The 21318-nt window shown below is 43.0% G+C and overlaps 1 protein-coding gene across 2 annotated transcripts in view; it reads left to right on the top strand.

Annotated features, from left to right (window-relative positions):
• Positions 1 to 21318, top strand: part of LOC8052701 (transcriptional adapter 2-alpha) — a 42336-nt gene that overhangs the window by 372 nt on the left and 20646 nt on the right. Inside the window, exons 2-5 of one of the 2 annotated variants that reach the window (XM_029976472.4) lie at positions 50 to 141; positions 12083 to 12180; positions 12771 to 12830; positions 20219 to 20380. In XM_029976472.4, coding sequence (XP_029832332.2) covers positions 50 to 141; positions 12083 to 12180; positions 12771 to 12830; positions 20219 to 20380 — 412 coding nt within the window. Of the gene's footprint in view, positions 1 to 49; positions 142 to 11008; positions 11057 to 12082; positions 12181 to 12770; positions 12831 to 20218; positions 20381 to 21318 lie in introns of those variants that run through there. The other variant, XM_042293502.1, reaches the window with a different exon arrangement.

The following is a 21318-nucleotide window of genomic DNA, read 5'->3' as shown; positions in this document are numbered from 1 at the left end:
GAGGAGATTAGGGCAGCGTGTGCTAATGAACTTTTCGAATCCGTTGCAGACGACAGAGTTCCCCCTCCTGTGCAGAACGTGGACGGCAGCTGAAGAACTCAAGCTGCTGGACGCACTCCTCGACTGCGGCATCGGCAACTGGTATGAAGATTTCTCGCGTGTTGGGCGTTCTTCTTGCACGGGGCGTCTAGTAAGACCGCAGAACCATGCCCGTTTCGAACTGGATGAGCATCGTACCGGCGTGCGATCATAAAGTCACTACTGGGCGATACATGTGGTAGACGGACCCCAGGCTGCAAGATTTCTCACCTACAGCGGAGACACCAGACGGCCACTGGGGCTGACCAACGTCCCAGCGTCTCGGTTCTTCTGTTTTAGTTGCTCCGATATGTGGGACCTTATTACCGAGATGGTAGCCAGAATTAAACATCTGAAACGCTTGGCCGGAAAGCTTTTGATTATCGTTGCTGCTCCATGAAGTCACCAGCATACCTCGGCAAACTCACTCATGAACTCGCTCACTCACACTCACTCACACTCACCGCGTGATTGTGAGTGGCTGTGAGCGAGTTCGTGAAGTCTGAAGAGTTCATGATGTGATTGTGAGTGACTTCGTGAACTCTGATCAGCTCATGATGTGATCGTGAGCGACTTTATGAGCGTGATGAGTTCATGACGAGACGGTGAGTGACTTCGTGAGCGTGATGAGTTTATGATGGGGTGGTGAATGACTTCGTGAGCGTGATGAGTTTGTGATGAGATTGTGAGTAGCATCGTGAGCGTGATGGGTTCGTGATCTGATAGGCAGTGAACCTGTGAACTCTGAAACGTTCGTGATTGTGAGTGAGTTCATGAGTTCATTCAGACGCTGAAATGAGTTTGGCTGTTGGCGTTTCTTGCGAAAGTTGTGCGGCTTGACTTTGGAGAGCTGAGAAGGGGAGGGATATTGATGGCAAGGGTGGTACGAACCGCGCGGGTGGTAAAGTGGTTTTTTTTTTTTTTTTTTTTTTTTTGTAAACGTGGCGACTGTTTTGTTTGGTTGTGTTTTCATTGCGTTTCCGTGCTTGGGCAGATGGATGAGCTTGAGGGGGCGTCGCAGAAGCAAAACTGTAGAGAGGTTTTTGTGTAGCCGGCATGGATTACGGCGCCTTCCGCGCGTAAAAGAGGAGAGTCGTGGGCTGGGGAGGTGGCGTTCGCAGTGCAAGGAGCTGAAGTTTGTTTGCCAGCAATTTCATGGCGATTGATTGAAAGCACGTTTATTGTCGAGTTGTGTTCGCGCAGCCTTTGGAACGTTTGAAGTGATGTGTGCATCACGCACATCGGGCTGGGCAAAAACCGTCGGTAGCGGGGTTTGTATACCTATAGAAATGGACTTATCGAAGATAGCGGGCGAGAATATTTACTTCCACTGCCACAAGCTGAGAGGGGGGGGGGGGGGGGGGGGGGCGGCGGGCGTGGCACTAGAAAGGTCGTGTTTAGCGCAGTGTCTAGCGTTACGTCCTGCGGAACCCGAAATAAAAATTAAAGTTACGTCCGACGTAAGTTTACCCCAAGGCTGCGAATTACGTCCGACGTAACCCAGTATGAAAATTAAAGTTACGTCCGACCGAACACGAAATAAAAATTAAAGTTACGTCCGACCGAACTCGAAATAAAGAGTGAAGTTACGTCCGACGGAGCCCGAAATTAAAATTAAGGTTACGGTAAATGGATAGGTGGGCTACTTGGTAGATGTTTAACATGTGAAGCGCCTAAAAAACGAGTATACGAGGTAGACGAGATAGGACCAAGCGCTTTTAACCAATTAAGGAATGCTGCATCGGACGTAACGTAGTAATAATTCACGATATGTTTGCGTTTACATCATGTATAGGCCGTAAAGTGTAACATTCAATAAGGTTGCGTAGGTTACACAGGACATAACTTAAACTTCTATTTCCGTCTACTTTAATTTTTACTTTAACTTTAATTTTGAATTCGAATTCCGTCGGACGTAACTGAAAACCTTGGGGTAAAATGACTGGACGTAACTCTAATTTTTATTTTGGTTTTCGTCGGCAGTAAAGCTAGAAGCAAGGAACGTGGTGATCACGTTTCTAAGCACGTGTCCACGGACAAAACGATGTCCGCGCTCAGCACCTGCTATACTTCGTCTTAAGCTTGAAAGCGACACAACTTAAAAATATGAACTTTTTTAAACTTTTCTTGATTGTACACACCCTACTTCGTCTTAGGATGCCTTCATGCGCGCTACTACTTCGTCTAACCTTAGCATGGACTACTGTTAACCGGGAATGCTAAAAGCGCGAGCTAGTTGCTTTGGATGAAGCTTGGTCGTCTGCACGAGACGATCTGCAGGCTGGTATTTATCGCACAGAAATCTTACATACTGTATTCTTTTAACGACATACTTGTGAACCTGATAATGGGTTCACAATCGTTTCCTAACTAACTCGCCTAGCTGTATTCTCTCCCTTCTAAAAAGCTATTAACAAAATGATATGTTTTATATGCTAGCATCAAACACTTTAGTATCTTAAAGGTGGCATGAAACCGTTTTTGCCTGTTCCGGCTTGCGTGCAATTTGGGGTTGCTTTTTTGCACGTGTCTTTTTCGCACAATCATGCCTTTATGTTTGATACACGTTGTACGAGTTTAAGTAAGCTTTTGTTGTTGCGTCGTCGCTTGTGCGGCCATAAAAGTGCGGTGGAAGCTACGGTGCTTAACGTTAGAGCTCAGACATCGCAAGCGAAATCTTATCATATTAATTGGGTTTTAATTCCCTTTTGACATAGTACTTGCAATTTTCGATCGCAAGGTCACTCGTGCGGCAAGAAAATCATAATAATAAACCGTGAATGGCACTTGAAGTGCGTGCTGTCTTTACTGGCTTTATGCCACACGAGTACAAATATTACATGCACAGTCGCACAACGTAAGATCGGCTTAATTCGGAGACATTCCGAAAGATCCCCAGATGGTCGAAATTAATCTTCAGCTCCCCGCTGGGGCGTACCAGATGCCCTTCGTCGAACTCGTAACGTCATTTTTTTTTACAGTGAGGCGCGTGATTGAGTTGTGCATTGGCAGCACACGCGGACGAATGCAGTTCTCACATGAGCCAGAAGTACAAGCAGCGACACATACGCCTATATCCTTCGATAAATAACGATTCGTGATTCCTAAAAGTCGACAAACATTACTCTTCAGACGTGCGAGAAACGTAAAGGCAGTACGTGCTAGAACGAAAACATTGTGTCTCGATCGATAGCTCATTCCAATACGATTCAGTGCTGCGCCGCCATTTGTTTCCAAGAGCCCACGAAGCGTGTACCTGCTCATTGGCACTTTTTTTTCTCTCGTATATAAGACAAAAAAAAAAAAAAAAATTGGGTTGTGTGGTATGTTTATACAGCCTAGAACTTGGTCTGCCTCACAGGGGCGACGAGTCTCCCGGCTGTAGATGAGCAATTTAGCCAGTGCAGTACAACCGCTAGCCTGGGGTCTTTAGCGTGCACCACGCAGTAGTGATACACGACCGCACGCCGGTACGATGCTCATCCAGATCGAAACGGGCGGGGGTGGGGATTGAGCCCAGGATCCCTGGGTTCTGCAGCGCGAGCTTTCGCTCCACGTGCTCCGAGCTGGTGTGCGCTAGCCCACTCGGCCACCGATCCCCCCTCGTATAGACGCTTTGCAGGAGCTGTGCATGGACGCCGCCATAACTGACCTTCAGTTTTTGTTTCCTCTTATTCCGTTCGCTTCACTTCACCATTGCCACAGCAGGCCAGGTTATTGTCACTTTAAGTGCTACTGTGTCCTTCTCCCCAGCATAGGCCCTTATGGAGACTCGTCAACGCCCGATTCAGTGGCTCGGCATCTCGGTAAGACAAGAGAAGGGCGGCTATGGCGGCTCAATTTGGCGCGTGTGTAAAGCGTCTATATAAGACATGAAGAACATCGAGGGTTAAAGTGCCTCAATGTTGCTTGTGCGCTGCACCAGCACAGCATCATTGAGTAAAGGCCGGTTCTCACATGCAGCGAAGCGCTGATGTAGCGCTGCTCACGTGCCGTCAGCTACTTATCGTCTGCCATGAGCAACAGTTTCGACGGTGCGATACAAAGCTGGTGAACGCTCCCGTCAGCACGCGCTTAGCGCGAGGTGAGCGCTCTGCTTGTAGCGCTCCGCTTCATGTGTGAACAGGCCTTAACTCTATCAAGGGGCTTTAACCGGCACACTTACAAGCGGGGTGGAGAAAAAAGGAGTTTATTTAAATCACATAATTTCTTGCTGCCTCAATTTGTATAAACCCTTTCCACCAAATATTATTCTGAAAAACAGCATTTATTTTGATTTGGAGTTTCCGTCATTCGGTAATTTTAATTTAAACGCTTATGTGTGACTGATATTGAATAATCAAAAGGGAAGAATCATTTCTTGGCACGGCGAAGAAAACAATAAGTGGTCCACGTCCGAAGTGAGTACAAATCGGTCTATAAGGAAACAGCTTGAACATTAAACACTTACACGCAGACAGGGGAGGACATACACAGAGCTGACCATCAACTATTTAATACTTCTTCCTCCACCTCCTCTTCTTCGTAGTTCCTTCGAGCATTCCATGATTGCGAGATAGAATGCACAATTTAGAATCTTTTTTTTTTAAAGAACAAAGCATAATAACCTTTTTTCAGCCTCATCAGCAGGTAGAATAGACCGGCAAGCCACTTCAGTTCATCAGTTTTGTCATTATTTCTCTAACGCGGTGAGTCTCAAATGAGTGGCATTCCTATAATATTAACTAATATAACTTCGACTGACCGGCACCAGACATTGACATTTTTTTTTTACTTCACTTATAGAAAGCATTTCACGGTGAGAGTGTTGTTTTCACAAGAGTTTAATATTTATCTCAAGTGAAACATATTTTGATGTCTGCCTTAGGGGCAAGGGCAATTAAAAAATATATTCACCAACGTTTAAAGCCCAAATACGTTTGCCCTACATCAAGAAGCAGTAAGTGGTTCATAACGAAATCCAGAGTGTGTTTCATTCAGTTGTGCTTAAATGCGTAAGAATGCATTACTTTTAGTGGGCAGTTGTTTTGAGGTTTAAGGCCCCTTGAAACAGATAACAAATCTGGCATGTCGAATAAAACTATGAAAGATAAAAATATATTTAAAAATATTTAAACCCGATTTACATAAGAAATATGTGATTTTAATTAAATAAATTTTATTTTTCTTGATCAATATTTTTTTTTCTCTACTTACAACGTCTGCTTACTTTCCGCTATGACCTCACACTGAGGGTGCGTTAACAGGCGACACAACTGTCGATTCGCTCCCTCTTTAAACACTGTTATATCCGCGCGTCTTTCTTGGCGCGGCTTATAGCCAGCTGTGACTCCGGACAACTAACCTTTCGTTTAATGCATACTGTGGAGAAAGAACAGTGCAAAGGCCTTGTCCCGAGAGTGGATTAGACAATGCATAAGGCATGTGCCCTTACGGCTTTTGGAACCAAATGGTGGAGCAGTGCTGCAACAAAGCTGGTTTGATGTGATCTCTGATGTTTACGATATATGAGACGTGCGTTGCTTTTAGCGTCACCTGCTGACTGTTAAAGCAAGCTAGAAATACAATTGAGCAGCACCACCTTCCTAACACAGTGATCTGAACGAGCTGTCACATGCAATGTCCGCGGCTTATGCCCCCGATGCTCACCACTGCCATGAGTCTAGTTTGACTGCATCACACAAGATACATTTGACGAAATACGCCTCCAATCTAATTGGGCACTAACGTAAACACGAGTATCCACCAACGGATTGATTATTACTTAGCGCAAGCCAGATGCTTAGTCAGCGAGGCGGTTGATCTGCCGTTAAGAAATGATGACACCAGTTCATGCTGTAGATGAGCATTTTACCAATTACAGGACGGCTGCTCATCTAAGTTGTTTATGAGAATCACGCAATACTTATCTCCTATCGTAGACCGGCGGGTCTCCGCCTTTGCCGCACACAACTTTCTGCCGAAAAAATGTGACCTCTTCCAGCCCTTTCCGGACGTTTTAAGACACATGTTAGCGAACTTTCGGTTTCCCCTGGAAATGGCTCACAACGAAGGCCTCCGACCTTCACCCGCATTAGATTTCAGGAGGCGAATGAAAGATATTAAGTCCTTCTCGTACGAGAGCCGCGCATGACAAAATCCGGGGGCCCGCTTGTATGTGCATGGGGATAAGCTTTTGGAGAATCGCACGATGGTACAATATTCATCCATATCAAAACTGGCGCGGGCACGAAACAAATGCAGCTGCATTTAACGTTTTCTTACCGAAGAAAGATTGAGGGTGATTCCCCGGGTACGTTTTCTCACCTCTGCAGAAACGTGCGTATCATAGCAGTGAGTTCACACGTTTACAGAAACGTAATTCGAGAGGCCATGACACAACTACAGCTGACATTAGTTCACCGCAGGTACGCTCGATTTGTTTATATCTACTATGCTCTTGGATGCCCGCACCGGCAGAGTAAAGGGCAGGCAGCTTTCGTTGACTTGTTGGCATTTGGTGTAAACTAATCTGAGAGGCTCAAACACAACGACAGCAATACGGAACCTTTGTGCAGTGTTGGGAAGTATATTGTGCTTAAAGCACCACTTCAAGTAGGTATACAGAAAACCTGTGTTCTACTTGAAGTACTTTCTCTGAACTTTGCGTGGAATGTTCAACTCTGGACTTCCAAGTACATTACCCAAATTTGTTCTTGTTAATTTGTATCGCAACATGATGTATTGCCAACCGCCCCCCCCCCCCCTTTCCAAAAAAAAAAATAATAGAGGGAGAGTCTATTCTCACCAGAAACGCGAGCAGACGACGCATCTATACTGGTGCGGCTTTCCCAGAGCATTTCGAATTGCCGCTACTTCTAGCTCTGTCAGCGCAAGTGAAGAGATTAAAAATATCAGGAGAGGGTGAACTCCACAAGATAATTGCTTGCGGAAGCTACGGGGCTGACGTCATGCTCTCTTTTAATCGTGTTTTCTCATTTATAAAATATTGTGTTAAACATTACTTATACTTTCACTTGAAACATGACCCACTCTAAATTGGCCACTCCATGTCCGTTGTGACATGTCTTTCAACACAATCAATTGCTCAGACTTCCCTATCTGTAACGATTTCCAAAAATATTACCGTCTTCCATTCCTCCTTTTTTTCTATAAAATTAATTTTCTATGTTCCCACTACTGCTACAATTCAACACCGCTGAAAGCGTTTGCCATGCTGAGACTGCGAACACGTGCTCTAAATTGCCTGACCCTTTTTGATTGAGAAACCATGCTTTTGTTTTAAAACAAACGAACAAAGAAAAAAGTTTTTTTTTGTAAGTCTTGTTATATAGAGATTGATAAAAAGCGTTTGTTATTTTTAATACAGTGATGAATTACAGGCGTAATAGAATACCGATGAACGAGAAATGTTTCCATAACGCTCCTTGTAACCTCAAATTTCAGTGGGCTCGCTCAGAGCGAAGTGGCGAAGCGAAAACGAATCTCCATATTGTGTTATCTCGAGGTCGGCTTATTCTTGCTATATTTAGCGGATTACAAGCTCCACGCATCTGCCGAACTTTCTCAGCATATGGCTCGGATACATGGAGCTCTATGCCGCCAGTTAGCGAAAACGGGCAAAAATGGGTCCCATTTTCCCAAGACCACTTTAGAAAAAATAACGTTTGAAGAAGATAACGGTTAGTTACCTTGGTTCGGACCTCTAGCGCTGCATTTTGGCGGAGAATGAGCGTTCAACAAAACGTAAAAAAGAAGGTTGGGGGGGGGGGGGGGGGGTGAGGGGGTGCGATTTGCTGTGTGTAAATATACATATATATATATATATATATATATATATATATATATATATATATATATATATATATATATATATATATATATATATATATATATATATATTTATATATATATATATGTGTGCGTGTGTGTAAATTTAAAATACGTTTCGAAGTGCGACTTCATTACTTTATATATATATATATATATATAAATTAACATACTCCTTCATTCACAAAATTCGTTTCGTGATACTAAACAAGCCTGCGGATAGTCCGCACCGTGTAAAATTTCAACGCGGATAGTTCGCGGTCTGCACTCCAGAAACGACGTTCGATGGGCGGAAACAAGACGGCGGACAAGAGTTGGGGGTCTCGACTTTCGAGTCCGCAGCGCTTGCAACCATGCTGGCTGCAGCACACGCTCCCTGCTTGTCCCGGAGCGGTTTTCCCCGTGGGATGGGGGGCCGGGGACAACAGGAAGTTGTCGTCCCGAATCTGGTTGACCTTGGAAAGGCGGGTTTCGCGCTCGATGCAAATAAAAGGGGAAAAAAAAAAAAAAAAAAAAACTTTCGGGGGATGGCTTTGTTGTATATATAGTTTTTTTTTTTTTTTTTTTAAGGAGTGCTGTGGTGCCTGCGTGGCGTGGATGCCTCTTGCTCAATGTTAAAAACTAAAAAGAAAAACTGAGAACAAACCAAAACAAACATTAGAGCCGCCGGCGCCGGCCCGCTCGGCTGGCTCGGCTCGTAGCGAGGAGGCCCCTCGTTGAGGGGATGCGAGACCGTGATTGTGAGCGGCAGGGTGGCCGTGATGTGAGTGGCTGGCCGTGAGTGTGAGCTCCTCATGAGTGTGAGTAGCCGTGATGGGGTCGTGAGTGGAGCCTCCTCTTCATGAGTGTGAGTAGCCGTGAAGGGGGCGACTCCGAGGGGCCGTGAGTGTGACCTCCTAATGAGTGTGGGTAGCCGTGATGGGGATCATGAGTGGGACCTCCTCTTCATGAGTGTGAGTAGCTGTGATGGGGGCGACTCTGAGGGGCCGTGATTTGATGTGAGTGGCTGGCCGTGAGTGTGAGCTCCTCGTGAGTGTGAGTAGCCGTGATGGGGTCGTGAGTGGGGCCTCCTCTTCATGAGTGTGAGTGGCCGTGAAAGGGGAGACTCTGAGGGACCGCGATGTGAATGACTGGCTGTGAGTGGGACCTCCTCGTGATTGTGAGTAACCATGATGGCGGCGAGTTTAAGGGGGCGTGATGTGATTGGCTATGAGTCTTTGGCACGGTTGAACTCTGTGATGTGAAGGGCTGTGACTTTTGAATGGCGGTGTACTTTGGTGATGTGATTGCGAATGACTTTGATGGGCTGCCAATTTTGGTGATGTGATGGTGAGTGAGTGGGTCCTAAAATGCCGACCTATGGTCACCAGTAATAAACATGGCATCAATTCATTAAATTTAGACAAAGATTCTTTCACCAATTACAGATTTTTCCACGCAGCTTCAAGTTTCTGCAATGCAAAACGTCCTCTTGAGGTCCTCCTCTCCCGAACAGTGGGAGTAGCGAAGGGGAGAAAGGATGTATTAGGCGAGCCAGCACCTCCTAGATAAGAAAGCCTAAGTGCTGTACGCTCCTACGTCACCACAAAAGGCCAGGGTAGGCCAGAGATTGGACACGGCTATTGCATTAGCGTTCGGCAAAGAGTCATGTTCTCACTGATTGGACATGATTTCCAGCTGAACGCTGACGCTGCACTTGAGTCCAGTCTCTGGCCAAAGGGGGATCGGTGGCCAAGTGGGCTAGCAGACACCAGCTCGGAGCATCTGGAGCGTAAGCTCGTGCTGCAAAACCCAGGATCCTGGGCTCAATCCCCACCCCTGCCCGTTTCGATCTCGATAAGCATCGTACCGGCGTGTGGTCGTGTATCACTACTGCGTGATGCACGTTAAAGACCCCAGGCTAGCGGTTGTACTGCACTGGCTAAATTTCTCGTCTACAGCTGGGGGACTCGTCGCCCGTTGAGGCAGACCAAGTTCTAGGCTGTATAAACATACAGGCAACCGAATTTTCTCTGGCCAAAGGTGGCTTCATTTAGTGACTCAGGAAAATTCAGCACTTAAGCTTTTTTATCTAGGAGGTGTTGGGTGAGCAGAAATGTCTCTGCTTGCACGCTTCTGAGGAGAAGGGCAAGCAAAACGAAGGGCAAGGGCCCTTCGTTTTTGGGTAAAATCTGATATTCCCTGATATTTACGGCTCGAAAATCTTTCCCGACAATCTGGTTAAACCCGATTTTCTACCAAATTTGGGAATCGTATTGCACCATTTCCCGAATTAATCCACTCCAAAGATATTTTTTTAGGAAACAAAGAGTTGATAGGAACACATGCGCTAGCTTCAGTCCTCGAAAACAAACCTGTTGGCAGTAGTGAGCTGCAGTGACATAGCCCTAGAATGTCATTTTTAAGTCTACTGTGAAGTATCCTTTCCTCTTCGTTCCAACCGGAACAAAAAGAAATAGAGCAAGAAACTATTTTCAAAACTGTTTTGAAAGGAACAGCAGATATTTCGTTCCTGTCAAGCCAAAGTGATATTGCTGTGCTTTGCAAATGTATGTAAGCTGTGGTGTTGCGAAAACATTTTCTCAATTCAAATATGTCCAAAGACCGAACAGGTCTAGGGTAAAGACAGAGATGCTGCGCATGCAGAAGGTATTGTAAGCAAGAAGGATTTGTGATAAAGCTTGAAAACCCCATGTTATCTCTTATATCACGCTCCAATATTGTCTTGTGTTCATTTAATTTATAAATAATTCCTTTTTTTGAAATCGATCAATGCTCTTTGTTATACTTGTATATTTCTAAATATAATTTGAAAAACCAGAATTCCAGAATCGATACTTAAAAAACCAGATTTCTTCCCGATTGCCAGCTTGGAACAAAGCGGCTGATTTTTACCCCCCCCCCCCCCCCCCCCATCTTCGAAGAATATAAAAACCGAAAACGAAGCACCCCCAAGTATACGAAGCACGACACGGTGCAAACAAATAGTACCTGCTTTTTTCTTCTTATTTTTTTTTTTCTCACAACTTCTATTTAGTTTGTTGGAATTTCATCGTCCCAGCCATTGAGCTAGACCAGTGGTTCTCAACCACTGATGTTTTGCGGACCCCTTGTGGATCGACGGAGACAATGGAGGACCTTGTTCGTGGTGAGTTGAAGGGAAAGGCATATTTTAATCATGATAATGATTTAATGAATGCAATAACTAAGGGCTAGTGTGAAGTAGATTTCACTCATTGGCATAGACACGAGAGAACTCACCGGAAAATTAGAATGTTTCTTCTCAATCTGAGAAAAAAAAAGACAAATTTAATTGCCGGGCTTGACAGATGTGGCTTGGCTTCGCGGACTCATAGAATACCTTCGAGGACCCTGAAGGGTCCGCGGATCCTCATTTGAGAACCACTGAGCTAGACTGTCTAGGTCAATACCCCTGTCATGTGGTAGGGTTTATATAGGGCAGATGAAGAGATGTATAAATGTTAGAGCTAAGGAGCACTTCCTGACTTGAAGGTCTGCACCATTGGGACGCTTAGCTGTACATTGTGGTTGGTGTGAATGTTCAACCCAGTTTGGTTACATAAAAATTCTGGCAAAACATAATAAAAAAAATGGCTAGAAAGATTTATAAAGCGTATTACAATCAGCCACATGGTCATATACCAGTGCACATGTACAGGGTCCATCACAATTTTTAGCAGTGAGTTCGACTTCATCAAAGAATTGGACTGAATTTGTGTGAAGGACAATGCTACTGGTGATGAATGGCGTGGCGAAACGATGACCTGCCTGTGTTCGTTTTTATGCCTTTTCTTTTCACGTGTACACGCACAGAAGCTAAAGATGACGAATGTCGTGAGTCAGCGCTGTGTCCGCGTACCTCTTCGTCCTTGTGTTTATTTGTGCTGTTTTCTATTATTTGTGCTGTGTCTAATTTGTCGTTCAACAATACCCTATATGCACTGTTGTCGTGTTTACACTAACAGCGCCAATGAATTGTTTGCAGTCGCACTCTATGCATATTGAACTTTAATTACATGGTTTTCGTTCCTTTCTTTGCCAGCTGTGAGGTACTTTTAATTCCAAATTGTTTTCACTGCTCACTTTAGTTATATGCAATCATCCCAGGTGATCTGGTCTCGTGTAAACCAGCTGGTGTATATTTCTTTAACAGGACCGATGTTGCTAAACAGGTGGGCACACAGACAGCCAGGGAGTGTGAAGCACACTACTTGCAACATTACATTTATGCACCCAACCATCTGCTCAAAGGTGCGTATTTATTTTGCTTTAAAAGTGTCGTCCATCGTTTTGCGGCACATTTGTTAAAAATTGTGCTATGATGCCTCGTCCAAAGGCAGCTTTGTGGCAACTGTCATAATATGATTTGCATGATGGACCAGAAAAAAAAATGGTGAAAAATTTGATCATCCAGCTAATAATATTTTTGGACGTTTGCTACTTCTGCTTCACCCAAAAAGATTTCAGGGTACCAGCCTTGGTTGAATTCTGGTAAATTGGAGCCCACAACAAATCATATTGGACTGCTCTGAGGCAACTCATTCCATTCACAATTGTAATGAGTATGACCTTACGGCATAATGGGCATTGCTTTCTTCGCTTCCTTTGATTGGGCATAGTACCAAAATTTTTTTTGTTGCAGATGATTAGGCATTGTACTTTTATTTTGTTTATGCGAGTGTGTGCATTTTCTTTGTATTTGCTGGTAGTTGCTTTTGCTGTCGGCCTCCACAACCCCTTGGACATCATGCCTCTCCTACTTACTTCATTGAAACTGTGAGGCACAGGTGAACAATGGATTTGAATGTTGGACGTCACCGATGTTTGTGTTCACTTCCTAGGTATTGCCCCCGAGCCAACGTACGAGGAAGGCTGCAGCCTGGCTCCTCTGGCGTACAAAGGTGAGCTTGTGACTGCTCGATACAGTGGCACACTGGCACCACCTATAGAGTAGCCCTCGAACATTTCTGACCTGCGCACAGCGGCTGTCGAAACGGGAGGAGTAGGAGGAGGAGAAATCACTTCCATTCCCAGACACTTAAAAAAATATATGTAAACAATAGAGTGGTTACGAGAGGTCATAGTACACCCGATCAGAGTCAAATGCAAATGTGTGAGTTATCCTTTCTTGCCCATTCAAGTCTCAAAAAAAGGCTGCCTCGGTGACTCGGATGCAAAGCGCTGGCCTGCGGATGTCCCGTTGGCGGTTATGAATCCCGACCGAGGTGCCTGTAATCTGATGGAGCCTTATTGTGGAGAAGGCGAGATTTCGGTTGCACGTCAAAAGATCCCCGGGTGATCGAAATTATTCCTCAGTCCTCCGCTGGGACGTGCCAGATGCCCTTGGTTGGTTTGGCACGTAAACTCCGCAAGTTTGTGGAGTCTCGAAAGAGTGCCGATGAGTGTCACTGAAGCCTCAATCCTCCAGTGCATGCTCATTTACTAAGCAGTTCTGGAAAGTTAGCTTCAGCAGCATCATTTTTTCGTTTACCTGTCCCTTAAAGGGGTATAAAGCTTTTTGTGGCAATGCAGTGATATGGGTAGGGGTGTGTCAGCATGCCGATGACTTCCATCTGTTGTATGGGAAGTTCTTGGCAAGCAGATTCTATAGCCTTCGCTTTGGGCACTAAACTTGTTCAGACATTGAAGTTTGCTCCGAGCATTACTGAAACTTGGCTCCTTTCAAAGCTGGCTCCTCTCTTCGTTTGCATTAAATTTATACCTTACTTTTTTTACAAGTATATGTAAAAAAACATGCTGGCCAGACGGTGCAAGCTGCTGCCCAATTCAAAGGGTTCAGCTGCTATTCTACAAACCTTAATTTGCTTATCAATGGTCATATAACATAATATATAGAGTGCAGACATGCCTGGGTTGGCCAACAGAAAATTATTAGTGGATGTAGCAAACAGTTAACAGCAAATGTGTGAAACCTTTATAAAATATTACCAACAGGAGTTTCAGGATAAGGACAGTCATAGGAGTGTCATGTCTATTTTTGTTTTAAGTTAAATTTTTGTATGAGGTAGCCAAACATGTCCTCGCAACAAAACAGACCTTGCTTTCGTAAGATACTACTTTGTTTCCGTGTAAAAAAATTGTGTCTGTGAGAAGGTGGAAGCAACAACTTTCCCAGTTGCATGTTGACTCAACTTTGAGGGCTTCAAGAATAACCAATACAAATTTCTGAACCGTTAATATTTTATAGATAATGCACACTAACACACTGACTGGTCTGCAAGTGTTAATTAAATTAATTTTATTTAAATTTATATCTAAAAAGAAAAAAACTATTAACTCAACTTGTTGGGCAACTTTGACATTTGGAGGCATTTTTCAGTGTTTTTTTAAGGTGTTTTAACTTTTAAATTTATGTTTTCAGTCTGAATCTTTTTGTACAAACTACTCCTTGCATTGTATGTATAAAAAAAAAAATTAGCGTTTTGCTGTTGTGTTCTTTCATGCGCCCGTAATGTGTGTGAAAATCGAAGAAGTTAGAATTCTGCAAACTTAGAGCGGCAATTAAAAAAATTATAATTACAGATTTTCTTAAAACTTTCTCTGATAAACCCTTAACAACCAGTAATTTTAGATCCACAAAAATATTTTGCGTTATTTTCTTTTAAATTAAAAAAAAAAATGAATGTTTAGCCTGGTGTATGTTGCAATCCATTACCGGTGTAGGGTTTCTTTCTTAATGACTAGAGGTACTTGAGCACTGCATGCCTCAGTGGCCGTACTTGGTTATAGTATAAACGTGCAAGCACCATGAAACATTATAAACAAACTGAGCTGTTTTTTTTATTACCATAAAATCCTAAGCAAGCATCCTCTCAATGCTTAGAGATAAAATTGGGTTGTGGGGATGTTTATACAGCGTGTGGTTAGTCATTAAAGTTGCGACGAGTCACACGCTGTAGATGAGCAATTTAGCCAGTGCAGTACAACCGCTAGCCTGGGGTCTTTAACGTGCACCACGCAGTAGTGATACACGACCGCACGCCGGTACAATGCTCATCCAGATTTAAATGGGGAGGGGTGGGTTTCGAACCCAGGATCCCTGGGTTCTGCATCGCGAGCTTTCCCCCCACGTGCGTCGAGCTGGGTGTGCGCTTTAGCCCACTCGGCCACCGATCCCCCTGCTTAGAGATAATCATGCAGAACTGGATGATGAGTGCTTCTTAAGTCAACAGCATGTAAGGATATCTCCTTTGCGTATTGGGTTGACTTCGATGCGAGGGGGAAACAAACACAGGCTGTGTCTCAAACACAACGGCAGTGAAATAAAATCTAGGTAGTGTTATTGAACCAATGTTTTGCTGCCGCGTAAGTGATGACTCTGGTGTTTGTAGGACCGCCGCACATTGGGTAATGTTTACACCATGCAGCAAAAGGCCCCGTGCAGCCCGAAAGAAAAGGGCGGTATTAAGAAGCTCTACCTCCTTCCTCAATCATGTTGCACAGATGTCGTGCAGATAAAAAAAATAGCTGATAGAAGTGAAAATTTAAAAAAAAGTATTGTTAGCTTTTGTTTTTCGGTATTAGTCACATAGTTGCTGGCCAATATTTTAACAGCCATTTTTATAAATACTTATTATATCATTTTATAGCTGTGGACAAAGTATATATTAAAGTAAAAGTTTGCCCATGTTATATAAAGACCTGGTAAGCTACAGGTCTGCAAATTTTACAAACAGTCATTCAAAGTGCCATGTTTGAGTTTTTTTTCTTTTATTATAGAATACCTACACATAGTGTAAAGACTGACTAATATTATTTAGGAGAATGTAGCTGCACCCAGATATTGTTTCTCAAAATGACGGGACTGCTCCTTGCAAGTTCTAGAATGGCATGCCCAAGAGCTTTGCGTAAGCAAAGAAATACTAGCGTCTTCGCCATGCGCCAGTTTAAAATGTGGTTTGAGCTTGTTAACTTCCTTATGTTATTACTGAAGTTATTTACTACCACAGATTACCACACCGACAGTGCTCGTAAGTGCGAGTGTCCACCTCTTCATGGTGTACAACTTTGTGTCTAGAGATTTTATTTTTTCTCGGCAAAAGTATTTTTTCAATTCTGTTTACACTATAAATTTTGGGCAGTGACATATAGAATATCAAGTGAATCAAGTATGGCGACAAGTCGCCCTTTGCTCCATATTATCTGGCCACTCAACACCATGATATATCACAAGCCCTTGGTTTCACCCACGCCACGCCCGCCATTGGTTGGGACAGAAGCTTCTATGACGTCACCAGTTTCTAGCGATGCCTCGCAAAAATATTCAAACTATATGTTCAGCAACCTTACAAAATGAAAGTACTTACCTAGAAAAAAGTACTTACTGCACTGCCTAGAAAAAGTACCTACTGCACAGCAAACATATATTCATTAATTTATTTACTTCATTTTCAGTGGCACGCAAACAGTCATAGACCTTTTTAGTGGAGCACTACGTCCAAATAATAAAAATTCACATCACAGGGACAAATTTTGACATGTCAAAATGAGAGAAAAACGTCAATGCACTTTCTAAATGTTTGTTTTCATCCAAAAATATCAATATCAAATTTATCTACGTTTGATTCGAATTTGTTAAAAACCAGTTACAGACGGGTAATGGGATCAGTGTTGTGTAAAACTGAAGGATAAAGCAGTCAGCGTACACGACTAGACCTTTGAGGAACACGTAATACAGTTCAGTAGCGCTGTGCGATCAACCAACACCATTAACGCCGTCACATATTCTATAAATAAAAACTTTTGAAGGAAAAAATGTAACAAACATTTGGTTCTGGAGACTTCAAACTAAACATTATAAGATTAAAAAAAAAAAAAAACTTATACGAAGTCAACGTGGTTAGTTGCTGATGCTTTTAGTTTTTTCATTCTTCAAATACATTAAGTTTGGTAACATAGCATTAACTATATAGAAAATAAAAAGTAAAAACAAAATTTCCTGTGATCCAAGTAATGACATACCTGCCAACTCTTCCGAATTTTTCGTAAAATGTACAGATTGGGACTAATTTTACGATTTTACGAATCTTGCTTCAAATTTTACGAATTTTTTCGTTTTCTTTTTTTGTAAAATTGTTGCTGGCTGTATCTTGCACCACTACAAGAGGGCGATAGGTACTCTCCACGGCAGCGCCGTGGTTTTTACTGTCCGTCTATCTGGTGGCCGCGGGTCCAAAACCAATCCAAAGCCCAAAGCATTTGTTCGTGTGTTCGGCGGCGCACGTTGGTTCGGCGTGTTCAGACGTGGTTGGGCCTCTTTGTTTTGGCCAGTGTCGAGGCGAGAAGTGCGGCGTATGTGTTTGTTGCACGTGTAATCGTAGCATTCTCCTGGTCGCGGTGGCTTCGCGGCACAATGGCGAACTCCAGACCTCAAAAGAGGTACTTTCAGGTGTTCCTGAAGTCTCACACGTCAGAATTCCCGTGCTTCGTGCCGTCCAAAAAGGGAGAGAAGTTTGGATTCTGTAGCACTTGTACGGTGTGATGTAAGCGTTTCACCTAGTGGCAAGGCTGACATTAACCTGCACATCGCTTTGCGTACCCCCCCCCCCCCCCCGCAACTGCAGGAATTTTACGAATTTGAAAGTCCACGGGTTGGCAGGTATGTAATGATATTACTGCCAATGAGGCTTTATTTCAGTGGAAAAAGCTTTTAAACTTGAAAGGCAATATTGCTTCATTTCTCGCAACCTGCGTGGCTCGAAAAAATGCCACACTTGTATTTTCATTCGGGTAAAGTCATGTCCCTATACTTGCGCATTCGATCACCGTTGCTAGCATCATATTCTAGTAGGGTTCCGGATTTCTGCAACACTCAGTTCAATTACTTATCAGGGGCGACAGGGATTTCATTTTTCTGACCGAGCTCTGCCTGTAAAAAGCAAAGGGCACACACCAAAAAAGCAATCTAAAACAGCAAAAAAAAAAAAAAAAATCCAAAAACCTGTTAGGTTGATATCTTTTATTCATAGTTTCTCGATAGTATGCAATCAATATTTTTTTGATAGTTTATTGTCAATAGTTTCTAAAAAGGGTTTCTACCCTTTTCTGATTGTTTGCCAATAGGTTTTAGATTGTTCCCCAATAATTATGGGAAAGTCTCTAATTACAGTTGCATTTTTCAATGAGCTACATGAAATTTTCTGAATGTACACATGGCACTCTTCATCACATGATAGAACACTATCGATAGCCTTACGATAGTCAGCTATTGATAGTTTCTTTGTATTCAACCATAAACAATTTCACGATAATTAACTATTGATAATATGCTTTCGAGTTTCACGAGAGTCGACTATCGATAGTATACATTCAATAGTTTTATTATAGGTGACTATCTAGTATACTATCTATAGTTTACAATATTTGGCTATTGATAGTCAACTATCGACTGTATACTATTGATACACCTTTAACAATACCACGTATAATGATGTCCTGCTTATAACAATCAGTTTCTAGAGATTTTAGACTAGAAACGCTCACTTTCTAGTCCAGACACAACGATAATCGGTTATAACGATTGAACTTTCAGGTTTTCTAATTATCGTTATAAGTGGATTGCGCTGTAGTATATCATCAATAGTGCTACCGATAGTTTTGTGATAGTTAACTATCGATAGCACTATCAATAGTTTTTTCATTATTGATATTTAAATATGGCTTCCACTATGGATATTATCGATAGTACTATGATGGCTTTGCACCACTACTTGTGATACGTTCGGGTCAAATACTTGTATTGTTCGAAAACACAGGACAAAAATACGCCAGAATTCCCCTCTACCTGTTTTTTTTTTCAAAAACCTCTTCAGCTTCCCCTTTAAAGGGATACTTCAACGAAATTTGAAATATACCCGTTGTGTTCAAAAATAGGTTGAATATCATCCACATTACCCGTAAACGACAATTGAACGTTTGTATTTTGAGCCTGGTGGCTGTATTTTTTGTTAAAAGTGGCTCACTCTGGCAAGTGCTCAAAGAGCAGCTAGTGGAGGCCACATGACATCTGACGCATTCGTGACGTAGTTCGTCTTGGGACGAGTAAAGCTGCGGCGAAGCTGACGTCGAGGGGATGGCCTAGTCGTTCCAGCCACCAAAGTGGCTGCTTTTGCACGAATTTTGAGTGACGGGTTAATCTTCTACAATCATGTAGACGGACAACAGCGTCTTTTGGGACACACAAAAGAAATTCTCAAGGAGAGTTCCTACTTCCCCTTTTTTCTCGTGGTGGCCGTAGGCGAGACGGTTACCGTCACTACCTGTCAAGGTTCCTAGACGGGCACTACAAACGAGGCATTAGCGACATCCACCAGGTGCTCTTTGCTAATCGTTTAATTTGTTTTAAAATTCCTTTTCGTGTCTTTTTCAACAAGAAATTGGTGTGTCCGATCTGATAATGCTTCATTGAACGCATATCGACCAAAATATAAGTGCCGAAATTTTGTTATAGTATCCCTTTAAGTACTTTGCACAAAAGGTTTCAGTTTGAAAACATAATTTTAGAACATTTTAAAATTCACCGAAAAATGCCTCAAAATAATAAAGTTGCTCAAGAAGCCAATTTTGTAATCTTTTTTATTTTTAAATGTAAACTAAAATAAAATTAATTTAATGAACTCCCATAGCCCAGTTGGTGTGCATTATACATAAAAACATTAACTGTTTAGAAAGTTGTCTTTCTTATTTCCGGGGCCCTCAAAGTTGCATCAACACGCAGTCGGGAAAGTCTTGTTTCCACCTTTCCCGAAACACAATTTTTTTTTCTTGGCAGAAACAAGGAAGCATTTTACAAAAACAAGGTCTGTTTCGTTATGTGGACATGTTGGGCTACCTCCTATAAATATTTGATTGAAAACAAAGAGTAGACGTGACACCCCTGTGACTGTTTCTATCTGAACACACCCTAGAATGGAGTTTACTTATTTATTTATTTACGTCAAAATACACCATCATTCCCTCAAGGACCCTGCGATAGAAGAGGGTGCATATATAGTTTCTGACAAGATTAAAGAAAAGAAAGTTTTAGTTATAGTTTTTGTTAAAATGGGAATGGCAGGGTGTTTCTTTCGAATGCATTGATCCAGCACATGCTCTATGCCTTCCACCGTAATCTGGCTACGCTTGCACGCTTGAGACTCTCGAGGCACCAAGGTGCTATCAAAGGTAGGAAGCTGGCGCTGGAGGCGGGACAACGGAGACACTTCCCTGTCATTCACATTTTGTTGGTGACTGTAACATCACACATGATGTAGACAGTGCCACGTCTCAGTTTCAGGGGACCCGCCTCGACCTGCACTCTGCTCGCAGCAGCAGACGGACATGGCGGGCTACATGCCGGCCAGGGGAGACTTTTCCTGCGAGTTCGACAACTACGCCGAGATGGACCTGACGGACCTGGACTTCACGCAGTGCGAGGACGACTTGGACAGAGGTAAGCGTTGCCTCTTTTCGTCGAGTTCAAATTGAAGATGGTTAGCAACAGACCTGGTTCAGGATTCACTGCCATCTGGTGGCTCAAAAAGCGGTTTCACTTTCGTCGAACTCATGGCGGCCAGGAAACCATACTTCGTAGGGCACCATCACTTTCGTACGTCATAGTGGATAAAAATTGGTTCTTCAATCGCCTCGTAATCTTTTTTTTTATTTATTTCAAATTAGGTAATGTGAACATAAGAACTGACCAGCGTAAGGTGGCAACCCAAAAGCACCCTGATTCAATTTCCACCATCTAAAGGCTTTAGAGAAAAATTTGTGGCAAGATATTGATTGGACGACACTCTGAAATAAATGCTTCTGCAGCCGTTGTATCTAAATCGTGCATCGTGTTGTGTTGACGTCTCGAGCGTCAGCGCAACACGACTGATGCTCGTATATCCTCCGCTTGGTAGTATCTTCAAACCTCTTTTGTCAACATCAATTAGGCTGCCATTAGTTTGACACTGCCACACACTGAGATGGTCATAGTGTTTGAAGTTGCCAGACTGACTTTCGAAAGGGGTCTGTAGCACAAAGCAAGTGTCGAGGCTGGAATATGCGCAATACGGTACCATCGTGTACAATTACAGTGATCCCTTCTTATAACGAAGTCAACGGGACGGCAAAAACATTCCATATAGGCTGTAATTCGATAAAAGCTATAAAGCCACAAGAACAGTGTTAGCGGTCTTGAAGGTGGACGGGAACACTATGGTACACTCTGACCATATATTTAATCAATTGAACCTTGGTTATGAACATTTTGTGGCAGCTTTACCGAATAAAAAAATAATTAAGTGGAGTTTGCCGATAATTTCATCTGGGCATCAGTTCTCCTCGAACTGCTCCAAGCATCGCAAGAACACAGTCACCGCCGCTGCACTCCACTTTGTT

Source organism: Ixodes scapularis, unplaced genomic scaffold (assembly GCF_016920785.2).
Source record: "Ixodes scapularis isolate PalLabHiFi unplaced genomic scaffold, ASM1692078v2 PGA_scaffold4__175_contigs__length_147842914, whole genome shotgun sequence".
In the NCBI taxonomy this organism is placed as follows: domain Eukaryota; kingdom Metazoa; phylum Arthropoda; class Arachnida; order Ixodida; family Ixodidae; genus Ixodes; species Ixodes scapularis.
This window is presented reverse-complemented; position numbering and strand designations above follow the sequence as displayed.